The 24,118-nt window shown below is 32.5% G+C and overlaps 2 protein-coding genes and 1 long non-coding RNA gene across 21 annotated transcripts; 2 read left to right on the top strand and 1 right to left on the bottom strand.

The window, feature by feature from the left end:
* Positions 1-7,836: 7,836 nt before the first annotated feature.
* LOC126720471 (pentatricopeptide repeat-containing protein At2g36730-like) lies at positions 7,837-12,411 on the bottom strand. Its single transcript, XM_050422974.1, has 2 exons — positions 11,789-12,411; positions 7,837-10,540 (listed from the first exon to the last, which is right to left on the bottom strand). The coding sequence occupies exons 1-2, from the start codon at positions 12,325-12,327 to the stop codon at positions 9,736-9,738; spliced, it is 1,344 nt and encodes a 447-aa protein (XP_050278931.1). The 5' UTR covers positions 12,328-12,411; the 3' UTR covers positions 7,837-9,735.
* A 260-nt stretch (positions 12,412-12,671) lies between these two features.
* LOC126720429 (uncharacterized) lies at positions 12,672-18,555 on the top strand. Of its 19 annotated transcripts, none has more exons than XR_007653388.1 (8): positions 12,674-12,941; positions 13,035-13,174; positions 13,710-13,816; positions 13,934-14,058; positions 14,438-14,532; positions 14,733-14,876; positions 16,195-16,305; positions 16,614-18,555. It is a non-coding gene; the product is annotated as an uncharacterized LOC126720429 (long non-coding RNA). The 19 variants fall into 19 exon arrangements; XR_007653387.1 differs by having other exon boundaries at positions 14,438-14,561; positions 14,601-14,876; XR_007653378.1 differs by having other exon boundaries at positions 12,675-12,941; positions 14,438-14,876; positions 16,614-16,975; positions 18,068-18,555.
* Positions 18,556-20,746: 2,191 nt separating this feature from the next.
* Positions 20,747-21,868, top strand: LOC126720425 (uncharacterized). Its single transcript, XM_050422895.1, has 2 exons — positions 20,747-20,997; positions 21,657-21,868. The coding sequence occupies exons 1-2, from the start codon at positions 20,875-20,877 to the stop codon at positions 21,747-21,749; spliced, it is 216 nt and encodes a 71-aa protein (XP_050278852.1). The 5' UTR covers positions 20,747-20,874; the 3' UTR covers positions 21,750-21,868.
* Positions 21,869-24,118: the final 2,250 nt, after the last annotated feature.

The raw sequence follows: 24,118 nt of genomic DNA, 5'->3' as shown, positions 1-24,118 counted from the left end.
AGCTAACTACCTAAAATAATAATAATAATAATCTTGGAAATGAAGGAAAATGGAGAGAGAGTAGAAGAGGAATGTGGTTGAATGTAATAAAATTCAGTGGTGAATAAAAACCATTTTTCCCACTTAATGTTTTACTTTATATTTCATCAGTCACAATAAACCTATTAAGTTGGATCACTTCTAAATCAACATCTCAAATTTTTATTTTGAAATTTTCTCCGTCAACATATTATTTTAATCTCAGGTAATCCACTCATTTATCATTTGTCGCATTTTTGTTGTTAATCAATTAAAAATTATTTTTATTTTTTATTTTCTATTAAAAACGTCATTTTTGAAAAAATGATATCATATTTTGGCAAGTTAATGGCTAAATTCTAATGGATGTTGACACTTGACAGAAAGGACATATTAACATTGTTGTAGTATTTGAATATTTGAATTGAAAATTTTTATTCAAGGGACCAGTTTTTACTCTTAGAGCATCTCCAACAGTCACTGTATCTCCATTTTTAGCAAATAAAATGCTACTATTCACACTCCAACAAGTTCTCTAAACACACAAATTCTCCAATTTTTTTTTTAAGTTGCTACAGTACTTCTCTTAATTTAGAGAACACTGTAGCAACTCCGAATCAATTTTTCTGTTTAAAAAATTATCCCAGCTACTATTATATCAATTCTTTCTCTCTCCTCCGGATTTTTTTTTCTCTCATTCTCTCCGTTTCTCACATAATCCAAACACAAAACAAAATCCAATTCTTAAAATAAAGTTGAATCAGAACAAGCAAATATGGAAAAGAAAAAAAAAAAAAAAAAAAAACAAGCCGATCTGACCCAGCCTGGTGGTGGGGAGGACGATGAGCGGCGGTAGGGCGGAAGACGAGCGACGAAGGCAGAGCGGAGCCATCTAACCCATCTGTTCTTTCTCTCTCTACCTCTTTCTCCGTATCTTATTACAAAGAAAGCTGGATAATGTGTTGGAATCAAGTAGAAAATGAAAAAAAAAAAAAAAAAGTTTGAGAAAGAGAGCTGGAGAAAGAAAGAGACAGGGAGGTTCTGGAAAGTGGAAAGTAGAGAAAGAAAAAAGGGAGAGGATAGGGATATATGGGTATACATGTGTGGTGGAGAAAAATCAAGAGAAAAAAAAAATGTATGGATGATAGAAAGAAAGAAAGGAAAAATAATATATAAAAAAAATGACAATTTAGAAATTCTACCACAATATTTTCACCATAAATTTTAAGTAACATATTGTTATTAACTAATATTGGTGAGTAAAAATATAATTTCAGCAGTGAGTTCAAATTAGAACTAATAACAATTTTCCACATAAGATTTTGATGTGATTCTTGTGAAAGTATTACGAAAAATGTTGTGAATATAACACTTTTAATTGAAAAATATAATTGTTGGGAATTAATATAGAAAGAATAAATGATGATAAAAAAAAATAAAGAAATAATATTTAAATAAAATAGAGAATGAGATAGAGAATCTGTTGAAAAGTGTATTTGAAAAAATTGATAAGTAAAAGTTAAATGTCACTATTCATTCTCCAAACAATACAAAAATTTGAAGAAGCTGCTGGAGATGCCCTTATAAATTTAAAGGACATAAATAGTATTTTAGACAAGGATAACAGAACACATAATAATCCCTTCATAATGAAAATTCCAAAGAATATTGTTGTTCTTTAACAATAAGTACTGAAAAAACGAAGGAAAAAAAAAATTAAAATCAATCATTTGCTTTGAAAGACTAATGTTCTGACTATAATTGAATGTGGCAGGCCTGGTTGTTAGTGAGTACCGAGTACAAGTAAGGGATCCATATACATTTCAGATTTCAGAAAAATTACATTATATTTTATATTTAAAAAACAAGGTATAAACCGGTGGAGAATTCAAGACTTCATTTAAAAATTCTAGAAACCAAAACAATATCATAATTAAAAGATAGTTTGGTCGAGTGGTTAAAGCGGGCTAGGGATTCAATCAAAATAATAATAATAATAAAGCGGGCTAGGGATGGAGAATTTAATTTAATCCACATTTAGGTAGGGTAGATCTGGGTGCAATGGCCTGAATTATAGTTAGGGGTACATGAGGGTAGCTCTTTGTTAATTAGTTGAGTAATATTACATGCACAAAAATTTCACAATTTCTTTTAGAGATATAATCGTATTTCAAATTTTTGGCATCCGATCCATGATGATTGTTCTTTATTATTTGGCCAGGATACCAACTAGTTTTCTAGGTAGGCAATAATTGAACTTTAGATCTCTCATTTGACAATAAAAGATTTTACCAATTTAACTAACTAGAATTGTGCATTTTTTTTTTACATAGTTGAGTTAACAAGATTTTACTAGTTCTTATCAGACACACCATTTATATAACTTTTTTATCTACCATTAATAATTTGTTACATCAATAATTCTCAAATTATTTTTCCACAATAATAACACTATGGAAAAAGTTGCACCCTATATGTCAACTATATAGGCCCTACAATTTTGGGGAGAGGCTAATAAGTGAAGATAAAAGTATTTCTATTGAATGAAAGATTAGGTGAAGGGAGGAAAAGATAAGACCCTACCGGAAGATTAGTTGCATAATTCTTAAAACTTTAATGGGCTTTATGATGTGGCAAGGTACAAGGTACAAAATCATATACAAATAAAGAATTGAAGAAAAAGATCGTCCTAACTTCTGCCCTTATGTTCTTTGTTCTCTCTCTAACATTTTCATTCAATTCTCATTTGGGTTTATGTTTACAAGGCGAAAGCTTAAGATACTACAATATTTTTCTTTAATTTTTTTTCCCATGGATGTTGTTGGCACTTTCCCTATAATCAAATTTTGTTAATGTTAGCAGAATTGTCTCATAAAGCAAATTACAAAGAAGTAAATGCCTTATTAAGCAAAATTAGGTAAGTGTCACAAAATAAAACATAGGGTAGCTTCATATTTGAAGGTTATATTGAAGGAGTGGTATATATAATTTAATTTGTTGATCTCTAACGTAGAAGATAGTTCCGTTAAGGTGGTGATGGTTAGAGAGGGTCATGAACGTTGTTGAACTTGCCGGTGGTATCTTCCTCCTCTTTCATGCATAGTTGTCAAAATTATGATCTAGATCCTACAATCTTATGATTTTACGTTCCCACCTGCTCAAAACGATCCAGATCTTTCAAGGATCTTTGCGATCGTTCAAGATCATACAATTCTGACGATCTCAAACGATCCTGATTTCTTGTAATTTTCTTTAACTTGACAGAAGGTTTAATTGGATCCAAATGAAAAAATAACATCCCAATAAACTAAGTTTTACTATTCTAATATAGAGAAATAAAATGTCAGTTGAACACAAATGAAAAATAACATCCCAATAGAGTGTCATGTTTTGAGATTTTTGACATCTTTAATGATGCTTGCAAATGAATTAAATGATGTGTGGTAATTACATCAAATGAATACAAATTTTTGGTTTTTTATAAATGTATAATTTATGTGATTGTTTAATATACCAATTTGTTTTTTTAGTTTTTTTTTTTCTTAAATAATATAGAATCTTACAATTCATGATCCGATTCTACAATCCATGATCTCATCTACCTCACACGATCTTACGTAAGATCTCAATTTTGACAACCTTACCTTCGTGCATACATTTGCCCCATTAAGATTACTATCACATGCCCACACACATCCTAGGCACCACCATCTATCTTGTGTAATTGAAATTGCTAAAATTCACATTATCATTGTTAAATTACTAATTCTCTCAAAAGTTTAAACTTCTATCTAACAATCATCATCTTCATTACCACATATTGACCACCATGCACGAACTCTAGCTGCGATGGAACTCTATCAAAGTTAAGACCCACATCATAATGGTAGTGACTGATATATAATCTTATAAAAGAAATTGCCAAAGCAATGAGAGCCTTCCATGTAAGTGTTGTCGCCACCACTACCCGTGAAGGTTGGCATTTTGATAATGATTCAGAATCACAAGCACCAGTACCTTTGGCAATGGCTTTTTAGGCTTGATATCGATGCCTTATTGAACACAAATCTTTTGGTGATGATTGGATTTGGAACAGGTCCAGGTTTGTTTTTAGGTGGCATCACAGGCATAATATTCTCTCTTGGTAGGAAGAAAAAAGCCAAGTCAAATCTTGGGTGAATCAAGCTTCATTGATCCCCCTTCTGCGCATTAAATTTAAAACACAATCTAATGCAACTTAAAGTATGAGGTTTATTCATTTCAAAAAAAAAAAAAAAGTATGAGGTTTATTAAACAAACAAAAAATAAAAGAGCAGTACAATAACTGTATATTTATTAAACATTGCAGACGTATCAGATGGCATGTGTAAGTCTTCCCTCGTGAATCATATTGGCAGCCCCACAGGCCACAATGCCTGTACGTACTGGAAGTCTAGAAGTAAAAAAGATTCTGTGAAAATTTTAAAAAATAAATAAGAAGAAGAATCTATGGGACCAATTTATTCAAATATATGTGTCATATGTAAACGGTAAAGCAAGGAACATAAGCTGTTGTGACTTGTGAGTTGACTATAAAAAAAAAATCTTTGGGCTTCATTGGATGTATTCTTTTCACCTCTATAACAGTTTTTAATACATCACCTTTTTAAAGTTTAATTATAATTTTATCAAATAAACTATATAAACTAAATAAGTTGATTTTGTATTGTATCTCTTTTTCTCTATGTCTCTAGTTAGTGTAACTTGATTGCTTGGGGTGTTCCCATTTTTTGTCCCTGTTTATGAAAAGTTTCGATTCCCTCAAAAAAGAATTTAGGTGTTTGAGAATGATTTTTATAGAATGTGTTTTGAAGTGGATACACAGTTTATTTGATTGCTGGTTTGGACAACTTAATGAAGATTGGAATGTTGGATCGAGGTGCAAGAGAGTGGTTGTTGATGGTCTTATACTTATGGTAATGGAAAAAAAAAAAAAAAGATAAAAATAATTGGTTTTGCTTGGACCATCTCTTATAATGTAACTTGCAAGTTTAATTAACACTTACAAATAAGGTCAATCAATTGGGTGAGTTGAGCCAAATGGTATCTCTCACATCTTAAAAGTGTATGAGAGAACACGGGGACCTCAATTTGAGCCTTGGGGTATTTATGCAATATTTCTAACTAATTTATTATTAAAAAATAATAATAATAATAATAATAAGGTCCATCATAAAAGTAGATAGAATCACCACTTTGATATGGAACATGAGAGGCTAAAATAAAAACACGCCTAAACATAAAATGTTAAAAGTGTAATTTAGTCTCTAACTAGATGTCTAGAGTCTCTTAGACCAAATAAGATGAGGCTGCACCCTAACCCAATAATTTAGTTATAATAGAATTTGATTAAGAAAAGCTAACATAAGGGAGGAGGTACTTTAAAACACCATAACTACTAATTTGTTTATATGATATTTGCATCAAAGCAAAATATTCTTGTGAAAAGTTAGTAAAACAACACATTGAGTCATTGAGTCATTGAGATGTTTCACAACTAACAACACTTACAGCTTTGAAAATAAAAATTCATTAAGTGGGATTTTGACTGTGTAAAACATTATTGAATCTATAGATATAGATGTCTTTTGAGTTTTGTGTGTATTATTATGGTGATAGATGATGTACGAAGCTGTAATTGTTGCTTTCAGAGGGCTAGGTAAGGTTAGCTCGAGTCCTTTTATAATAAATGAGGGCCCATAGGTAAAGTTATTTGAGGGCCTGGATAGTTTTAAATTGAATTTATAAAGGGCCAGATTTTAGTTGAATTTTTCTAAGGGAGTGGGGTCCTATGTACCGGATCCCTAGATCAACTTTTGACTGGGCCTATAAATTTTTCACTACTAATTATTCCTATATACCGGACCTACCGGTTACATAGTGGAATAGATTTAATGGCTGAGATTGATTCAGAGTTAAAAAAATAAAAAGAAGAAGGAACTTTCAATCTCAATAATTGGATAATAAAAATAAGAAAAAGTTAAAAAATTAAAGTGGTAAAAATATTTTGTAAGTAGAGGAGGGATAATTGCATTCAATCCTATTTTCACTTCTATAATTTCTGTCTTCTTTTTTAAATTGAACCAATCTTTGCACTCAGACAATACAGATTGTCCTATCTACTTCGAGTGCTGATAAAGTAATCCATTAATCATAGAAGAAGGTATCTTGTGAATATGACATATGTATATCCCACTAAACTTAAAGTCTACCTCGAGAGAGATTATGTATATTAGCATATGCCAAATGTACGAGATAATGGGCAAAACTTTTTAGGTGCAAATATGTTATGTTTCCCCGTTGTATTCGAATACATGGTTGCATAGAACAATGAAGTACAAAAAAATATTTTTTCCTCCAAAAAAAAAAAATTTTAACTCAATGTAGTTATTAGATTGAATTTAATTGAGAAACATAATACACTGCACCTCAATAATTTTATCTAAGTTTTAAACCTAAGTTTTATCTTTAGAAAATTATTAAATTTTTACCTAAGTTATCTCCAAAATTATTAGAACCCATGGAACACATGAGACTTGGAAACCATTACATTGGCATCCGGTTTCTAAAAAATATCTCATTTTACCATCTCAAAAATTACTTTATTTATTATACTATACCATTTTATAATACACCCAACATCCTTACTTTTATTTTATCATACAACATATTAAAATAATATATCTACATAATAAAATAATATAACCCAATACCTAAATAAAACCCAAATAAAACCTAACAAAATATTATTTAAAGAAAATACCATCTTGCTATCATACCATCATAAAAGTAGGATGGTATTGTAGCCCAATTGTAAAACTATTTAGAATTGGAAGTGATGCAAAATTTATTGGGTTTGATACTAAACTTTAGTATATTTGGAGTTTTAGCATGCCGATGCTTGCTCCCCACCTATACTATTATATGTAAATCTCAATGAAAAAGACAATCACCTTTGTTTAATTGTTTCCTTACAAGCTGATCCCTTTCTTTATATCGTGTGCACGCTAAATGTTGATGGCAAGGTATTGCTAATTACTATTCAACTTTCCACCCTCTTGGGAAAAAAACAAATGTTTGCATGATCCATCAACAAATGGCCAAAACGGAAAAAGGAATAAAGCAAAGACTCCATGCTGGGAATCAAAATTCAAAGTCACCTACTGAGATAGTGAAGAATATTCATTCTTCAGAAAGTGGGTTCCAAAAAGTATTTGTGCAGGAATATGTATTTTAATATAGCAGGGATTAAAGAATGATTTTTCACTAACAAACACCACAGGAAAATCCCTATTGCAAATTGAAAATTGAAAAACTCATCTTTCACTTTACTGTTCAAGTAGAAATTACAGGAAAACTCCTATTGCATTTTGCAAGTTGGAAAGTTAATCCTCCACTTTCCTGTTGACGTTGAAAACAGCAGGAAAACTCACAATGCATTTTGGCAAGTTAAAAAGTTCATCCAGCACTTTCCTGATAAAGTAGAAGCAAAATTTATTCCCCATATAATGCAAACATCAAAGACAAGGCTGTGCTTGTAGCTGGTGAAAAGCAAATTTGAGGTAATATTTTCATAAAAAGTTTCCCCTATTCCTATGTTTATAGAACACAAACTGTGAGATTAAGAAAAAAAAAATAGAGCACAAACGGATTATTTATGGGTGGAATATTTCCATAGTTCTTCAAAATCAATGAAGTGGTTTCATCCTCAAAAAAAAAAAAAAGTAAGTGGTTTCAATATGATGATTCACTCTGAGAAGCTAGTTAAACACACATAAAGAAACCATAACCAAGATTACATTTTACTAGCATATATAGTAACAGCAGTTAATCCTTCTCCTCATTTCATTTTCCATAGAAATGAAATGACAGTTAACTTACATTATGGAGAAGGATACATTACACACCTATATAGCACACACATTTGTGAACTGACATACTTGAGCTTTGCTTTAGAAGATAAGGCCATGCAAGGAAGGCTGGTAGGATATGAGAAATAAAAGCAATAGGAGTACAAAGGCCACACCCCAAGGTGAGCCCCCAGCTCGGTGAATGGCACCTGGCTCAGACCCTGGCATTGGGAGGTTAAAATGGCTGCCTGTAGAGAGCCAGTGAACAGCAATGACCAGCAACAGAGGAGAAATCACCAGCAAACGTTGCAATAGCTCAGATGCTGTGGCCATAATTGCATCATAAATTACATAACCCAAAAACCCACAGATAAATATAAAGGCTGCCATTAGGAGCCACATCTCTGAGAGGCTGAGACTTGATGCTCTTGATCTTGGGGCTGAAGTCATGAGGAAAAAAGGTTAGTGAGTGATTCTTAGGGAGTGAAAAACTGAAAGGGTCAGGACTCTGAAGCTGTCAAAAGACATACATATGCAGGGATATATGGCCACAAAATAATAGCAATAATAGAGGTGTCCTTTTGTATTTATCTGGTGGACCTATGGACTTATAAACTCTAATTTCACTAGGATAAATTATTCTGTAGTTTGAAACTTTTGTCAGACTTTTTACCAAAGGGAATCAATTCACTGAGCCTTTAACCTTAGTTTTAACTCATTCCTTTGAAGGCATGTAGTCATGGAATTTTGTACAGTAACACTAGCATCTCTATGGTTCAATCAGTTACCAATCATATATTTTATTGATTTGCAAGGGCAATGCTGGAATTTCATAAGAATCAGGTAATTACTTTGCCTAAATAAGAAAAGGCAACTCTATGATATGCACAACAAAGACGTAGGAAAATGCTACTCCTAGAAAGCTTCAATAGTTGCTTTGAAAATTATCATGTGAGCACGTAATGAGATGCTTCACAAGTTTAAAAATATTGTCTTGAAGTAAAAGTAATTCCTTTGGGTATTAACAGCTCATAAGATGTGTTATTCCAGGTGCAACCTATGCCTATAAGCTCCACTTCTAGTGATTCCATGTAAACCATCACTTGCTCGTGGCAGAAAACGAACAAAAATGGCAACTTTGTGTTCTAGGATTTTACCTGATTTTATATACATCATGATGACTCAGCCAATCTCTCTAGTGCAACAACTTTAAATGTCCATAACATGAAAGTTATGCTGCTCAAATTAGAACTAATCTCTGGTTATTGCTTGCAGGAAAGGTGACTGTTGAGAAATTCAACATTTATTTCTTGCACATTTGTCAGGTCTCAGTTCTCACACATAACGGAAAAATTACACTCATAGGCAAGCTGAAATTTCATTTTACAGTAACATGCAAGCTGCAATTGCATATATTTATGCAGATTGGCTGTCCAAATATGCCCTTGACATTCTGTTAAGCTCCCCAAATAGCCTCCAAAACTCAATTCCATATATACCTTTTAGTCTAAGACTTAATATTGCGCCAAGTTCAAAGGAAATAGTCTTTGCACTTCATGTTGGGAATCTAATTTCACATGCTAATAGTGCAGCTGTCAACAAGAACAAAAATCCTGGAAAGCTCAAGTACTTTGTTACAAAAGATAAGTTCACTAGTGATTCATCTCTCTTACAGTCTACACTATGCCTCTTTAATTTCCAAAACTATGTTCTTCATCCCTGAATTCTCAGCAAAATACAGAAATTCAGATAGATTATGACTCTTCATTAGCCAAGATCAAAAGTTACCATACAGCCTCTTTGATGATTACCTTAGTACAAACACTATTTACTCCAACCAACTGTACCCAGGAGCCTTCTTCAATCCCTTCTGTTTCATGGCTACTCTCAGGTCAGCTGCATCATTCCAGAAACCAGATAAAGTAGATACATTAGCTGCAAGTACATAGTTTGCTCCAAGTTCAGGCTCTAATTTAAGTAATAGTTTCCTAAGGTTATCATCTAAACAAAGGTTCCAGCCATAGGTCCTACATGCTCCCAGGAAGCTCCTTATTATTACTGAGTTAGGCTCCATTGGCATGTTCTTGATAATCTCATAAGCTTCATTAATCAATCCAGCTCTTCCAAGTAAATCAACCATGCATCCATAATGCTCCATTGTTGGCTTGATATCATAAATTCTTACCATCTGATCAAAATACTTTTGACCCTCTTCAACAATACCTAAGTGGCTACAAGCTGACAAGATCCCAGCAAATGACATACTGTCAGGTTTCAGCCCAGTTCTTTCCATCTCAGTAAACAATGAAATAGCATCTACCCCATGGCCATGATCTGCAAGACCAGATATCATGATTGTCCACGACTGCAAATTCTTCTCACCCATCAAATTGAAGACTTGGAAAGCTTTGTTAATATATCCACACTTAGTGTACATTTCAAGGAGAGCTGTCCCTAAAGCAACATCCAATTCCATATGGTTTATGATAATGTAGGAATGAATGGACTCCCCTGTGTTGATATCAAGAAGATGAGTACAAGCAGAAAGCAAGCTCACCAAGGTGACTGAGTTTGGTCTTTCATTTGCTAGTTTCATTTGTTGGAACACCTTAAAGGCATCTGATGGACAGTTGCTGTATAAACATAAAAGTAAGAAAGGAATAATTTAACTGGGGTTAAGGTGAATCTGTATTATATATATGACATGAAAATTACAGAATAAGGGAAATGGCCATCTTGGTAGCAAAGACATAATAAAAGTCAATCTGAATAATTTGGTCATTTTTCTTAACCTGACAATGATTATAAATTATGATTGGAGGTGAAGCTTTCTGCAGTTCCATGATGCAAGAATAAACATTGAAGCTTAGCCATGATTAAGGCAACTTTTATGAATTTTAATATAAAACAAAGTCTAAGAGAGGAAGAGCAAAAGCTAAAATAAAAATTAAAACAAATAATAACTAATTCATATAAGAATAACAAGAAGAAGGTTTTCACACTAAAATCTCTCTTCATGAGGACACTAAATTAACTAAGAGTAATAGTTAACTTTCTTTTTCTAGAGGATTCACAGTTCTAAGTTTTAACATGTCAAACAAATAAAAGGAACAGAGAAATTTTCTTAAGCAGGGATTATGAGGAAATAGAATGTATGAAGCACATTGCAACATTGGACAAGCATACAAGCCTTAAACCTGAAAACACATGCCTCTAGGAACTTTATCTCCAAATCCCATGGCCCAAGTGAGTTGTAGGAAGTACCCAATCTATAAAGCTTGACTAGTTTATTAATTCTCTACTCTGTCATTGTAAAATTCAAATATGTGGAGTAATTCTAGAGCTCTTTCTGAATGACATAGCAATTGAAATCATGAGTTCACAGTTATAAAGAACGTGTTGGTATCAAGAGTCGAGAAATCACCATGGATAGGTTAGAGAAACTTTTTTTTGTGACCAACAGTTAAGAAAGCACCATGAATATTAAATGCATCTTCATTAAGGAAAAGTTAGCATACTTGATGAACAAAAGGAGCATATATTAATCCAGGCCCGGCATGAAAGTTCAAGAAAATAATTAATAAAGGAACTCTATGTGATTATTATCAGGATTTTATGGTCAGTAGAGGAAGTTTAGTAACCTCGATCTTTTTCATTACATTCAAAAACAACTATAACTCTATGTTATAATTTGGGAAGGTAACCGATAAAATTACTAATCAATTTTTACTGGGTGAAAAAACCGAAAACACTAAATAGCAAGTGCTGCTGATGACAAATCATCTGAAAGCTTTTATAATGCTCTTAATCAAAACACACCCATCAGTCAGTCCAAACTCCAAACAAGGTTGCATATGAGCTGAAGCATTAAAGGGGCATACCAAGCAACATATCCTGCAAGCATGGAACTCCAAGAAACCACATCTCTCACAGTCATTTCATCGAACACCCGCCTCGCAAGCCCGACAGCACCACAAGCTGCATACATTCTCAAAAGGGTATTCCCTATATACCGATCCAGATCAAAACCCGCCTTCATAATCATCGAATGCATCGCCCCACCTTCTCCGACCAACGAACACTGGCCGCAGGCTTTCAAAACAAAAGGGTATGTGAAATTGTCTGGTTTAATCCCAACCCTTTGGAGCTGAGAGAACAGCCTCACTGATTGTATTGGAGTTGAGCTCTTGGTAAATGCTCTGATAATTGTATTCCAAGCAAAGAGTGGTGGAGTAATGGGCAAGCTATCGAATACTAATTTTGCAAAATGGACTGAAACCGAGCAACCCGAAAGGACGAACTGAGAGATGAATTCGGCGTCGTGATCTAGAGCGGTTTTGAAGATCAGAGACTGGAATTGGAGAAGATGGGAGGTAGTTTTTGACCGTTGGATCAAGTTTTGAATTTGGCGGGAAACCATGACACTTACATTAACACAAAAGACTTTAAAAGTTAAAAACTCAGACTCCTAACTAAGGGTCTGTTGGTTAGAAGAGCATAAAAGTAGGAGGATGGAAAATTAATAGTAGGATAGAAAATATTTAGTTTTTCTTGTGTGTGTTTGGTTGGAAGGGTGGAAAAGTGAAAAGATGGATAACTTTGTTTGGTTGAAAAGAAAAGTGAAAGGATAAAAAATGTAATCTAATACTATATATAATAGCAGAAGCCTTTAAGGAGGTGTTGCCACGTTAGTAAAAATGACCCCTTTAAATTCTGCCACGTTTACAATTTATTCTTTAATATCCCGTACGGTGCGTTTGGAGAGTCATTTTTAGAACCCAAATGATGTATTCCCAATTAGAAGTCAAACTCACTCTAACTTCAGTTTCTCCTCTTATGAATACTCTCAACACCGACGCTTGCGATACAGAGATAGAGAAGGAGGAAAAAAAAACCTTGCGATACAGAGAAGGAGACAGAGTTCGTACCCGCCACCGTCCGTTCCATTGCCAGAATTATACCACTGAAACCGGCGCCGGTAACGTAAAGGTGCACACAGGAATTGAGATACGGACATAGAGAGAACTACCCCCGGTAAGTTTTTCTTTTTCTCATTCTTTCTTAGATCTGGGTATGGGTATGAAATATGATTTAGGTTTTGAGATTTTTGTTTCTTCTCTGCAACAGAGTGCAAACTTACCCACTTAGATTTCTGCCACCAAGTTAGTTTAGAGTCACAAGAGAACGATCGTTACATCGTTTGAAGATTCTTTTAATAACCGTTTGGAATATGCTGATACAAAAGGAGAGAGGACGATAGAGAGACGGTAAGTCTGAATAATCAGTTCTGTCATAACTGTTAGGGCCTTCACCCATAAGTTCTGTTTTTAATTTTACAAATTGGGTTTTTTTTTGGGAAAATCATTTGGGCATTATTTATGATTCGGGTATTTTGGTTTGATCAGTTATGATTTAGGTTTTTCGGTTAGGAGTAGTTTTGTTAAATTTATGTAAATAGACGGGTTAGATTTGGTTTTGATTAAGAGATTTTGGTTAGAAAAAAAGTATTTTACCAGGAACTCTCGATATCAGACCATTCTTTCTTGGTAATTTTCAACTAATCTCTTACCCTATTGTCTTCAATTAGGTTTGCTGTCAATTTAGGGATTTGAAATCAAGGACACAACCTAGAAGATCTAATTCTAAATGATTTGTTATTAGGAAATTTTAGTTTCTGGGTTTTGTAATTCTAACTGAATTGTTATTAGGAATTTTCAGTTTCTGGATTTTGTTACTTTGCTTTCATGAATTTTAGTTTCATATTTTGTTTTGTTTTGTGACTTGCTATCTGGATCATTAAAGAAGAAGAAGGATTATTATATAAGAAGAGAAAGCCAGTGGAGCATACACAGGCCAAGAAGGGAGAAGGTTTTTATGGTGATTGGCTTTTTAAATTGGCTTTTTGATTGGTATAACATGGGTTGATTTTTTGTTTTTTACAGATCAATTTTTTCCCTTCCGTTTTTCAATTCCCCTCAAACTATTTGAAGATTGCCCCTTAATTCTGATTTTGGTTTTGGTTTTAGTTGAGTGGAACCATGAAGGCAAGCAGATATAGAAGATGTCCATGAGACCAAATGTAAGAGAGAATTTGAGAGACAAGCAGCATGGCAAGCGTTGGAGATTTGTTGCCCATCCAAAGAGATTCACTGTAAGTCATTATTTTAGGTATAGTCTAAAATTTCAATCCACTCTATGTTTGGTTTCCCATAAGCACAAAAGTTCAGAAAAAGAAAAGTTACAGTTTCATTTTGTTTTTCCTTTCCCCTACGCACCAACGCTAGAATGAATATGGTTGCTTGGAGTTTAAAGTATTTGCTTTGATTTTTAATTTTTTTTGGGTATAGCTGAATTTGATTTTGATTTTGCCTTTTATTTTATTTTTTGGGTGGAAATTGTAATTGGATTAATGTTGATGAGTTTGCATACATAATTGCGGATGATAACAAACATTATGGCATGACATGGGTTGTTTATTGCACCATTTCACTGTTGTAAAAGAAAAATCTATTTCACTGATCAATGTACAGAGAGAGAGTCTGTAATGCAATGAGAGAGAAATTTGATGGCCCTGCCACTGCCTTCTCGGTCTTCTGCCACTGTCATACTTTCAGAACCATTACCGGTAATTTTGTTCTATCTACTTATTTTTAAGTTAGGTGACAAATATGATATAGGAATTAATTTTGTTAGAGTTGCTTCTGTTTTTCATATTTGTGTCTAATTTAGTTTTGTTTTGGGTATGTTGGTTAAATTATTAATATCTTCTGTAACAAAAACTGAAATGACTTTTCAATTTGTAACATTTGGCTTGATCTGCAACAGAAAACTCCTTTTAGCCTATTTTTCCCCGAAACCAAACACCCAAAAACCTTTAACCAAAGAGAGCCATAATAGGAACAACTGGTCATGAGTCACAACCACAACCCATCCAAGCATCTACAATGTCAACAATGACAAGAATAGAAGGTATGATAATAAATGATTTTGTTCTTTTGATTAAATCTATAGAGCTCAAAAGTTTAATGTTTTCACCTTACATTACACTTTGTATTAATGAGCATCCCGCTTAATCCTAGATTTACAAGTTGAATGATGTCACTTCTCATTAGATGGGGAGTCCATATGCTTATAGGTGGGCTTGGTAGGAAGCCAAGAAGGTGAGCAGCTAGGTGGATTAAAATTGTTTCTTTTTGAAACATTGTTCAATGCTGTAGACAGTGAGGAATGCATACTTTAATGCTGCTATAGTCAAAAGATTTAAAAAAAAAAAAAACCATAATTCTTCTTTAGTTGAATTATTTTTAATTAGCCTTCTCTTATTATGATTTACTGGGTATGCCATGTTTGTGTATTTTTAAAGCCATATTAAATGTTGTATGCACAGAATTGATGTTTGAAGTGTAGTTATTGGAAATGGTTGCTGAACTTTTAGTTCTTTTAATAGTGATGATCTATGTGTTTGGTTTGATTGAACAGGAATGCCCAAAGAAAATTATGTAGTTTCTTTTCCAAAAATTGTTGAAACATAGTGATGTGGGTACTTTTGGAATAATTACTAGCAAAAATGTTTTCTCTTTGTCATGCAACCATGTCGTTAATACAAATTTTTTTTTTTAATTTCTTATAAAATCTTCATGAATAGTCTTTCAGTGGATTTTGTGTGTGTGTATATATATATATATATATATTATATAGTCCAGTATTAACAAATTTGTTTTAATTTCCTAATTTGGTAGTTAACTTGGGACTGTTTTCAATTGACAAGTAGAACATTAACAAATTTGTTATTTGTTCTTTATGAAATGTATACATGTTAATTGTGATGTTTATGTTGCAGAAGCTTACTTTATTTGCTGCAAATGACTAAAGTTGTTATATTGTAAAACTTAAAATGATTTCTCTTTTGGCCGAAATTGTAAAATTACCTACAGATTATAATATATGCCAGATATAATTGGCCAATATAGTTTGCTTCTGTATTTGTTAATTTTTTTAATGCTTAAATGATCAAAGATTGTAATACATTACAAATTATTGAAGGAGGCATTAATTTTCACTCAGACATTTTTTAGGTCTATTGCCATTCTACAACACTACCTTAAAGTATGAATAAATGTAATCCTTCGCCAAGCCTATTGTGGGATTTATTACTTATCCTACCATGTGCACCAAACGTGCTTAACTTTGTTATTTTGCATTTGATATCAGAAATGTGCTTGAAACGTATTTTTTTGGCTTTGGATTATTTAAAAGATATCTAATTTAAATCTATCTTAATATATAGAGATAAAAGCAGAAGCCTTTCCCTGCAATTAAGCCCATTGCAACATGTAGGAAGCATTTGGCAAGGGAAAGTGCTCACTTGGTTTTAAACAAAGCTCTCTCTCAATGCAAGGTGATTTTTTATTTTTTATTTGGGCTTTCTTTGTTTTTTGATTTTTTTTTTTATATAAATTTTTAGAAGAAAAACCAAAATCTTGCGATAACTATGATTTATGTTTGGCAGTTTAGGTATTTGCTTTGTTTTGATTTAGGCATTTTGGTCAAATTTCTATCTCCCTCTCTCTATGCTTTACTATTAGAATTTCTCTGCCTTTCTCATTTTTTTTCTTTGTATAAAGTTTATTTACGGTTATGGGCTCTCTTTCTATGTTTTTTTTTTTTTAATATATAAAGAGTGGATTGGTGGGTTTTAATGATTAGGAGTGTAGATAATGAAAAATTAGAGACAATGAAATAGTATTTGGAGAAGATAAAGTATTCAAAGAGGATGATCAACATTGCTATGCTGAAACTTGGGAATATGGTGTTGCAGAGAAGAAACAGAACAAAGAACCCTCCCACCACTGACCTGCCAGAACTGCAAACAATAAGTTTTCCTCTTTATTTTTCAATTTGTGCATTAAATATTATCTTCTTTTTCTATAATAGTTGGATTGGTTTGGATGTATATCATTGGGTTATTTGTGGCTTTGATTAAGGTTTTTGCATTATGATGGTGGTGTTTAGGTTAAAACACATACGAATGGAATTAAAGTCGGTGACGTGACTAGCATAAGAAGCAGGTACACTCTGCACCACTTAGCGGTGGCGCATCCCAAGTGGAAACTGCATCACATCTCTTTGACTCACCAAACCCTCCCTTCATCAAAACCCCACTGACTGCAATGCTTAATAGAAAAAATTTTTAGCTAGAAGTCCAGTATTTCTTCTTTTCTTGGTTTGGATGGAATTGGATTTTTTTGGTAGTTATGGTTGTGACTCCTATTTTGGTACTTAACTTGGGACTATTTTCAATTAACATGTAGAACAGTAACAAATTTGTTATTTGTTCTTTGTGAGATGTATACATGTTGATTGTGATTTTTATGTTGCAGAAGCCATTAATAGTCGGAAAGAATCCTTAAAATTGCTTCTAATATTGCTGCATTTGGATGATTTAAAAGTTATATAGGCATGGCTTTATGCATAAACTTGTGATTTTTTTGCTGCTTTTGCATGTTTGAGCTTTTGACATCTGATTTTTTGAGTGAAGATAATGGGATTTTTCTCCTCAGTCTATGTGTGTGTTTAATTGTAATATATGTGTTCCAATTTTGGTATTATTCAATTCTAATATGTGGGCGTTGCATTGTGTTAATCTTATAGGAGTCTAACACTAATCATCTTAAATGCCATTTCAATTTTTGGTACATGTTAGTCTATTGGTTAAATATTTTCGTATTTTTAGCTTCTATTGAGAGATGATGTCTTTAGGAAATGTCTTTGAAATTCCTATCCACAATCTATCTTTTTCTGAGTTAATTATTTTTTAAAGATGATGCTTATTCCTAAATCAGTTTATGATTCTTGATATGCAGAGTATTTACAAATAGAATGTGCTATATATATATATATATATATATGTTATTCCAAATGCTTCCTGAACATTGAATTTACATTTTAAATTAGTTTAGTCTTGGTTCCATGAGCATTCAACATTACAGGCATTCTTTTTTTACTTATACCCAAAATTTTGTACATGCATGTGTTTGTTGCACCCATACCCAGTTAGTGACAAATATATTGAATGATTTATGTTAATAATAATCCTTTGAAGTTTATAGAGTGCATCATAGTGCACCATTCTCTAATTTATGTTGATGTTACTTTGTTAGGTCTTAATTGCTATTAAGAGCCGGAGAGTAGGAGAGTAGTTGAGAAACTGCCAGAGACAAATAAGGAAATGGCTATAAATGAAGTTAAGAAGAGGGCAAAAATTGTCAATATCCTTATGCACCAAGAAATTTATGGAAAAGGATTGCGCTAAAAAGCATCAAGTAGATGTACATGGCTTAGGAAAGGGATCAGGTAGCTGCAGATTTCTCTATGAGATTTCATAAATGTAACTTTGATTTAGTGCTACTATCTTTTATTTTTTTATAGGGCGGTATAGTGATTGGTATTGATAAAACTCTATAATATAATTTTTACAAGAGTTTTAGTTTTTTATTTTTTTTCCTACCCTAAGATATATCTTTTGTCCAGTCTTTGTATTCTTGAAATTAATTGTACTTTGTGTAGTTTAAATTGGATTCTTATAGTAAGAATCCTGTAATCGTGACAAACATAGTTTGTATAATTGAGGTTCTTTGTATTTTCCTTATTCAGTATGTCTTCATTTGACCATATTTAATGCATAAGCAGACCTTCAATTTTAAGGGAGTTTCTCATTTAAAATAATAATAATAATAATAAATATAAGAGGGAAGGTTTTCTTTTTCTTTAAAAAAATCAGTATACTTCTTTTAATTGTCTATGGAATTATCATAATATTTTTATGATATCATGATAATGTTTGATTGGCTAATGGAGTTAGCTACTAATAGAATTTTATTATGATTTTACATATTTTTCTGTGAATAATAAAAAAATTTGCCCGTGCATTGCGCGGGTTATACACTAGTTTATATAAATTGACTATTATATCATTATTACATAATAGGTAGGAAATAAATTTATTTGCACTCATTAAATAATATAAAATTTACCAATAATTATATTTTTCAATGAGAAGTGTTACATTCACAACATTTTTTACAATATTTTCATAACAAAATTTATGTGGAAAGTTGTTACTAGTTCTAATTTGAACTCACCACTGAAATTATTTTTTTACTCACTAATATTAATTAATAACAATTTATTACATAAAATTTATTGTGAAAATATTGAGATAACATTTCTAAATTAGGATTTTTTATTCATTATCTTATATCTTCTTTCTCAGCCATACGTTTTTCTTTTCTTTTTCTCCTCCACACATGTTGTCCTTATCATTCTTTTCTTTTTCTTCAAGAACGTTCCAGGCGCAGAAAATGCTCATTCTTTGTTTTTTTTTCTCCAGCGCTCTGTCTCTATTTTTTTTTTTTTTTTTCTTCTTCTTCTTTTTCTCCTCCACACTCATTGTCCTTATCATTCTTTTCTTTTTCTTCCTCGTTCTTTTCTTTTTCTTCAAGAATGCTCCAGGCGCAGAGAATGCTCATTCTCTGTTTTTTTTTCTCGAGTGCTCTATCTTTGTTTTTTTTTTTTTTTTTTTACTTGATTCCAGAACAGGATATTATGGTAAAAGTGCTGTGAGACAGTTTTCCACTCAAGTTTTTCCTCCCGATTTGAGAGGACGAAATTTGTGGGCCCGGGTTTTCTCCTGGGTTTTTCTCGCTTCCTATTTTCCTCTCTTTTTCAAACAGTGGAAAATATTGTTTTTCACCCAATTTTTCACTCTATGTTTTCCCTCCTCCTAAATTCACCCCAACCAAACAGTGTCTAGCTCCTAAAACGGTCCTCTTTTAATCATTAAAAACATCCAAATTACACTATCGACAATTACATAAAATGGCCTCACAAAAAAATAAAAATGGGAGGTTAGAACGTGTTGGAATTTGGGACAAATACAAAATAAGAGGTTACCAACATCGGGGTTTAAAACATTGACTTCATATCCCCTCTCCTACTATTTATCTATCTCAAACATAGGACGTAGTTTCATTTTTACTCCATTAAATTTCTTCTAAATCACGTTGACTCTTTAACATGTTTTATCAACATTCCATTTTCATATAAGTAATTGCTCAAACATAAGACGTAGTTCTATTTTTATTTTATTAAATTTCTTCTAAATTACGTTAACTTTTTGACATGTCACATCAATATTTTATTTTTACATGAGTGATTACTTGAGTGAGATATTAATAGGTTGGACAAAAAATTAACACCTATTGAATTCTTTTTTTCTTTTTCTTTTTTTGATAGAACACCTATTGAATTCTTAAGGACTAAATAACAACCTTTTAAATTTTAAGAACAAAAAATAAATTTAATCAAATTAGAAGGGAAATTTTGTACCTTTACTCTTTTTTTTTCTTGTTTCTATGCATGTTCATTTTAGATTTTAGGTTGAAATTCATTTTAGTATGCATTTAGATCTTAATTATAAGTCAATTTATTGTTTTTATTATACTATTTACAAGTCTCACGTAAGTTCTCTACTTATTTTATTTAGTACCTACTTTTTATCCAAATTTATAATAAATAAATAAATAAAAAAAGGCCTTAGAAACCTTCTTTTTTTTTAAATAATACTTATCACACAATTAATTCTATCAAATAATATGTCTCGCAAATATTTTCGGTTAAATTTTTATTAATAAAAAAAATGTTAAAACTTTAAACATCTTGATTGCTGACAGAATTGGACTCTGAAAAGGTGAGGACTAAATTGACCAAAATTTAATCTTAGAGTCTAATTTTTCAATTGAAGTAAAAATCAATGCACTAAATTGAATTTTAGCCCAAATTTTGTATCGCACAGACACAGTCACAAGACGCCGTCGTTTCTCTCTGCTTTTCCGTCTTCTCTTGTGAAAGCAATAGAGACTAGAGACTAGAGACTACTCAGAAGAGAGAGAGAGAGAGCTAGGTAACAATGAAAGTTTCAGAGATTTCAATGAAATCCAACAACAACAATGGGCAAAGCAGTTCAGAGAAGCCTAGCAAACCCCATTTTAGACCTGCTCAAGATGACACTAAGCCTGTCCTCCAAGACCCAGTACTCTCTCTCTCTCTCTCTAAATTTTTATGTGAATATTTGGTCTGTAGTAGTTTTCATTTGACATGGGTTTTTCATATTTTGTGTTTTTGGATATCATTATTCTATGTGTATGTGGTACCATTCATTTTGCTATATATCAATATAGAAAATTTTCAATATTGTAGAGGCTTTTGGAGATAGAAGCCTCTCCTCCAAGACCAACTACTCTCTCTTTAAATTTTTTATATGGGTTTTCCATTTTATGTTTTTTGATATATCTTTATGTGTATCTAGTTCAATTCATTTTCTTTTTTTGATAATTGTTGCTAGTGGGAGAGGGTAATTTGAACCTAAGGAGATCAGGTATAGCTGAGCTACAAGGTTCTTGGCTACAATTCATTTTCTTATATAAATATACATATGGAATTTATTATGGGGTTACTTTTGTTGATTTAAGTCTGTCCTCCAAGACCCACTGGACCACTACTCTCTCTTTAAATTGTTATTTGGATTTTTGCATTTTGTGTTTTTTGATCTCTTTGAGGGTAGTTCTACTCATTTTTTGTGAGTGGTACAATTCATTTTTGTTAAACTAATATACATTTTTCAATTTTGAGATGGATTTTTATTGATATAAGGGTGTTCATTTCTGTTTTGCTTTTTTGTTTTTTGGGTAGATACTCAGGTCAGACCCAATTGAGACGGAAGAAGCAGTGCTCAGATTGCCTCCTTTCCCTGTTACTAGCAGATCAAATCCCAGTTCAAAATGAGTTCAATTGCCAATATATTGTTTTATTGTATTTTTTCTGTGTTTTGGGAATTTGATGTAGAATATGAATTCAGATCAAATGTGCTTAACTGAAATAAAATTGTTGGAGTTCTACTTCTATATGTGTATTGCATGGCCATGTATGACTTCTATAATAGCCTTGAATGTGTTGGACTTCTTTTTGGTGGTTGAAAACAAGCTTTTGAATATAGGGGTTTTTGGTTTGCATTTCTCTGGCAAAAATAATGACTAAATGGTGTACTATTCAATGTGTGTGTGTGTAATTGTGAGAAGTTAAAAAAAAATTTAGCTCTGTAGAGCTTCACCTGTACTTTCCAGGTTTGAATGCCAAAAAACCAAATGCTTACTCTAGAATGGTTATTCACTCCTGTGTGTTCTCTGGAAACAATTTGTATTTAGAGCAGCACACATTGCTGAAGCCAGGCACAGAGCCAATCTGATCTGTACATTGGGGTCCTGCTCTGTGAACAGCACGTGAGTTCTCTCTATCTCTCGAACTTTTCTAATCAAATTGTTTATCTTGGTTTGACAGATCCCTCATATCTTTCTGGCAAAGCATGTTTTTTTAATATGATTTTGATCTAGAAAATAAATAGATCCCCAAAGCACAACAGTCTATGAGTGTTGGATGTTTTCCCTCATTGCCTGAACAACCTGAAAACTAACAGATTTAACATTTAAGAGATAAATTAGAAATAGCAATTAGCATAAATCCATGAGTGGCCATGCACAAATTTGCTTGAAATTCTAGGTCTGTTTAATGTTTTTACTTGTTGGTTTGATTTTGATTTGTATTAATCAGAATCCTGTTGTGTGTTTGTCAATTTTTTTTTCCCAATTAGATTAATTATATTGGAACCATTTCGTTGTTAATTGGTCCAAACAAGCATTTGGTAAATTGTACAATTGTTTGGAAAGTATGCCTGTATGGATTGGCAGGTGCTTTTGTGCTTGGCCTAACACAATTGCTGGTTTGTTTAAAAAAAAATGAATGAGATATTTTATTAATACCAAATGGAACATATACTATCAAAAAACACCCCCACCTGAGACCAAAAGCCAGCACATATCTAGCAAAAACACCAAAGAAACAGAGGCTACAAGGACAACAGAGCAAACCCAACTCAAGACTCAAAACTGAATGAAATCTTCCACGTACAGCACAAACCTCTGTTAATGATTGAGTGACACTTTCTTACAACAATTCAACTCTACAACTCACATAAATAACATTGGCTTGAACCTTGAAGAATTGCATCCTCTTATCTTATTCTCCCATTGCACAATCTAGCATTACGATCTAACCACAAATGATAAAGAGTGGCAGCCCAAGCTAACCTGCAAACAAGATCATCCAAATTGTTTGATTTTTTTTCTTTTGATAAATACGATAGGATTTGAACTCATAACATCCGCTTTATGATAATTGCTCTTTATTATCAAGTCAAGATACCAATTGGCTCTTTATTAAAAGAGAGAGGTGAAACTTAGTTGTGTATTTATGTATGATTTTAGGGTGTTGATTTGTCGGCAATTCTGGATTGTTATCTGTCTAGGAATTATGATGATGAGATTTTTCCTGGAATTTCTTGCAGAGCTGTGAGCAGGAGAGTTGACTTATAAGATTGATTTAAAAAGAAAAATCCATGCTCTCGTGGGTTATTTGCCACATGAGTCGAGGCACAATGAAGTGTTATTATATAGATCTTAGTTCTGTGTGCAAAGCTTTCACTCCTCAAATTCAGGCATTTGTGCTCCCTTTTATAAATGTCTTTCCAAACTTGGTGTTGGTTTCATTTCCATAATTAATTGGAGAGTTGATCCTAGCAGTTTAATGGTTGAAGAAATGCTGAAACAAGGTAAGAAATTAAGAATATGCAGCCCAGAAAAGAGAGAGAGGATCTTTTAATCTGCTACAAGCAGAGATTGTGACTAAGATAAGCAGTTGTTCATGAGAAGGGTTGTGTTCAATGAGGGAACTGTGGAATATTAGCCATTCTTACTGGCATTAGATTAGAAGTGGATGCGCTTTTCTTTTTTGAATGATTTAGCAGCTAAATTCTTTTTTGGAAACCAGATGGGAATTCAATTTTGACTCTATTCAAAGATGTCTTTATCAATCTTATTAAAAACACTTCAATTGACAAACTGCTAGCATTTTACGCACCGAAGGTAGCCCATTCAATTGACAAACTGCTAGCATTTTATGCACCGAAGGTAGCCCATTCACCTCAAACATAAACTGGAAAATTATTTTTTATAAGCAGATTTCGAAATTTTATAACTGCTCCATATCTTATTTCACTACATGCACAGCATGAAACAGAATACTGACTAGTAATGCCAACC

Source organism: Quercus robur, chromosome 1 (genome assembly GCF_932294415.1).
Source record: "Quercus robur chromosome 1, dhQueRobu3.1, whole genome shotgun sequence".
Classification (NCBI taxonomy): Eukaryota; Viridiplantae; Streptophyta; class Magnoliopsida; order Fagales; family Fagaceae; genus Quercus; species Quercus robur.
Note: the sequence above shows the minus strand (reverse complement) of the source record. Positions and strands in the feature narration are given on the sequence as shown.

Bases quoted from the DNA above. Each gene is read 5' to 3' on its own strand.
- LOC126720471 (XM_050422974.1), bottom strand. From the start codon at position 12,327: ATGGTTTCCCGCCAAATTCAAAACTTGATCCAACGGTCAAAAACTACC. The intron at 10,541-11,788 runs GTATGCCCCTTT...ATGTTTATACAG, and splicing joins CTTGCAGGATATGTTGCTTG to CAACTGTCCATCAGATGCCT.
- LOC126720425 (XM_050422895.1), top strand. From the start codon at position 20,875: ATGAAAGTTTCAGAGATTTCAATGAAATCCAACAACAACAATGGGCAA. The intron at 20,998-21,656 runs GTACTCTCTCTC...TTTTTTGGGTAG, and splicing joins AGCCTGTCCTCCAAGACCCA to ATACTCAGGTCAGACCCAAT.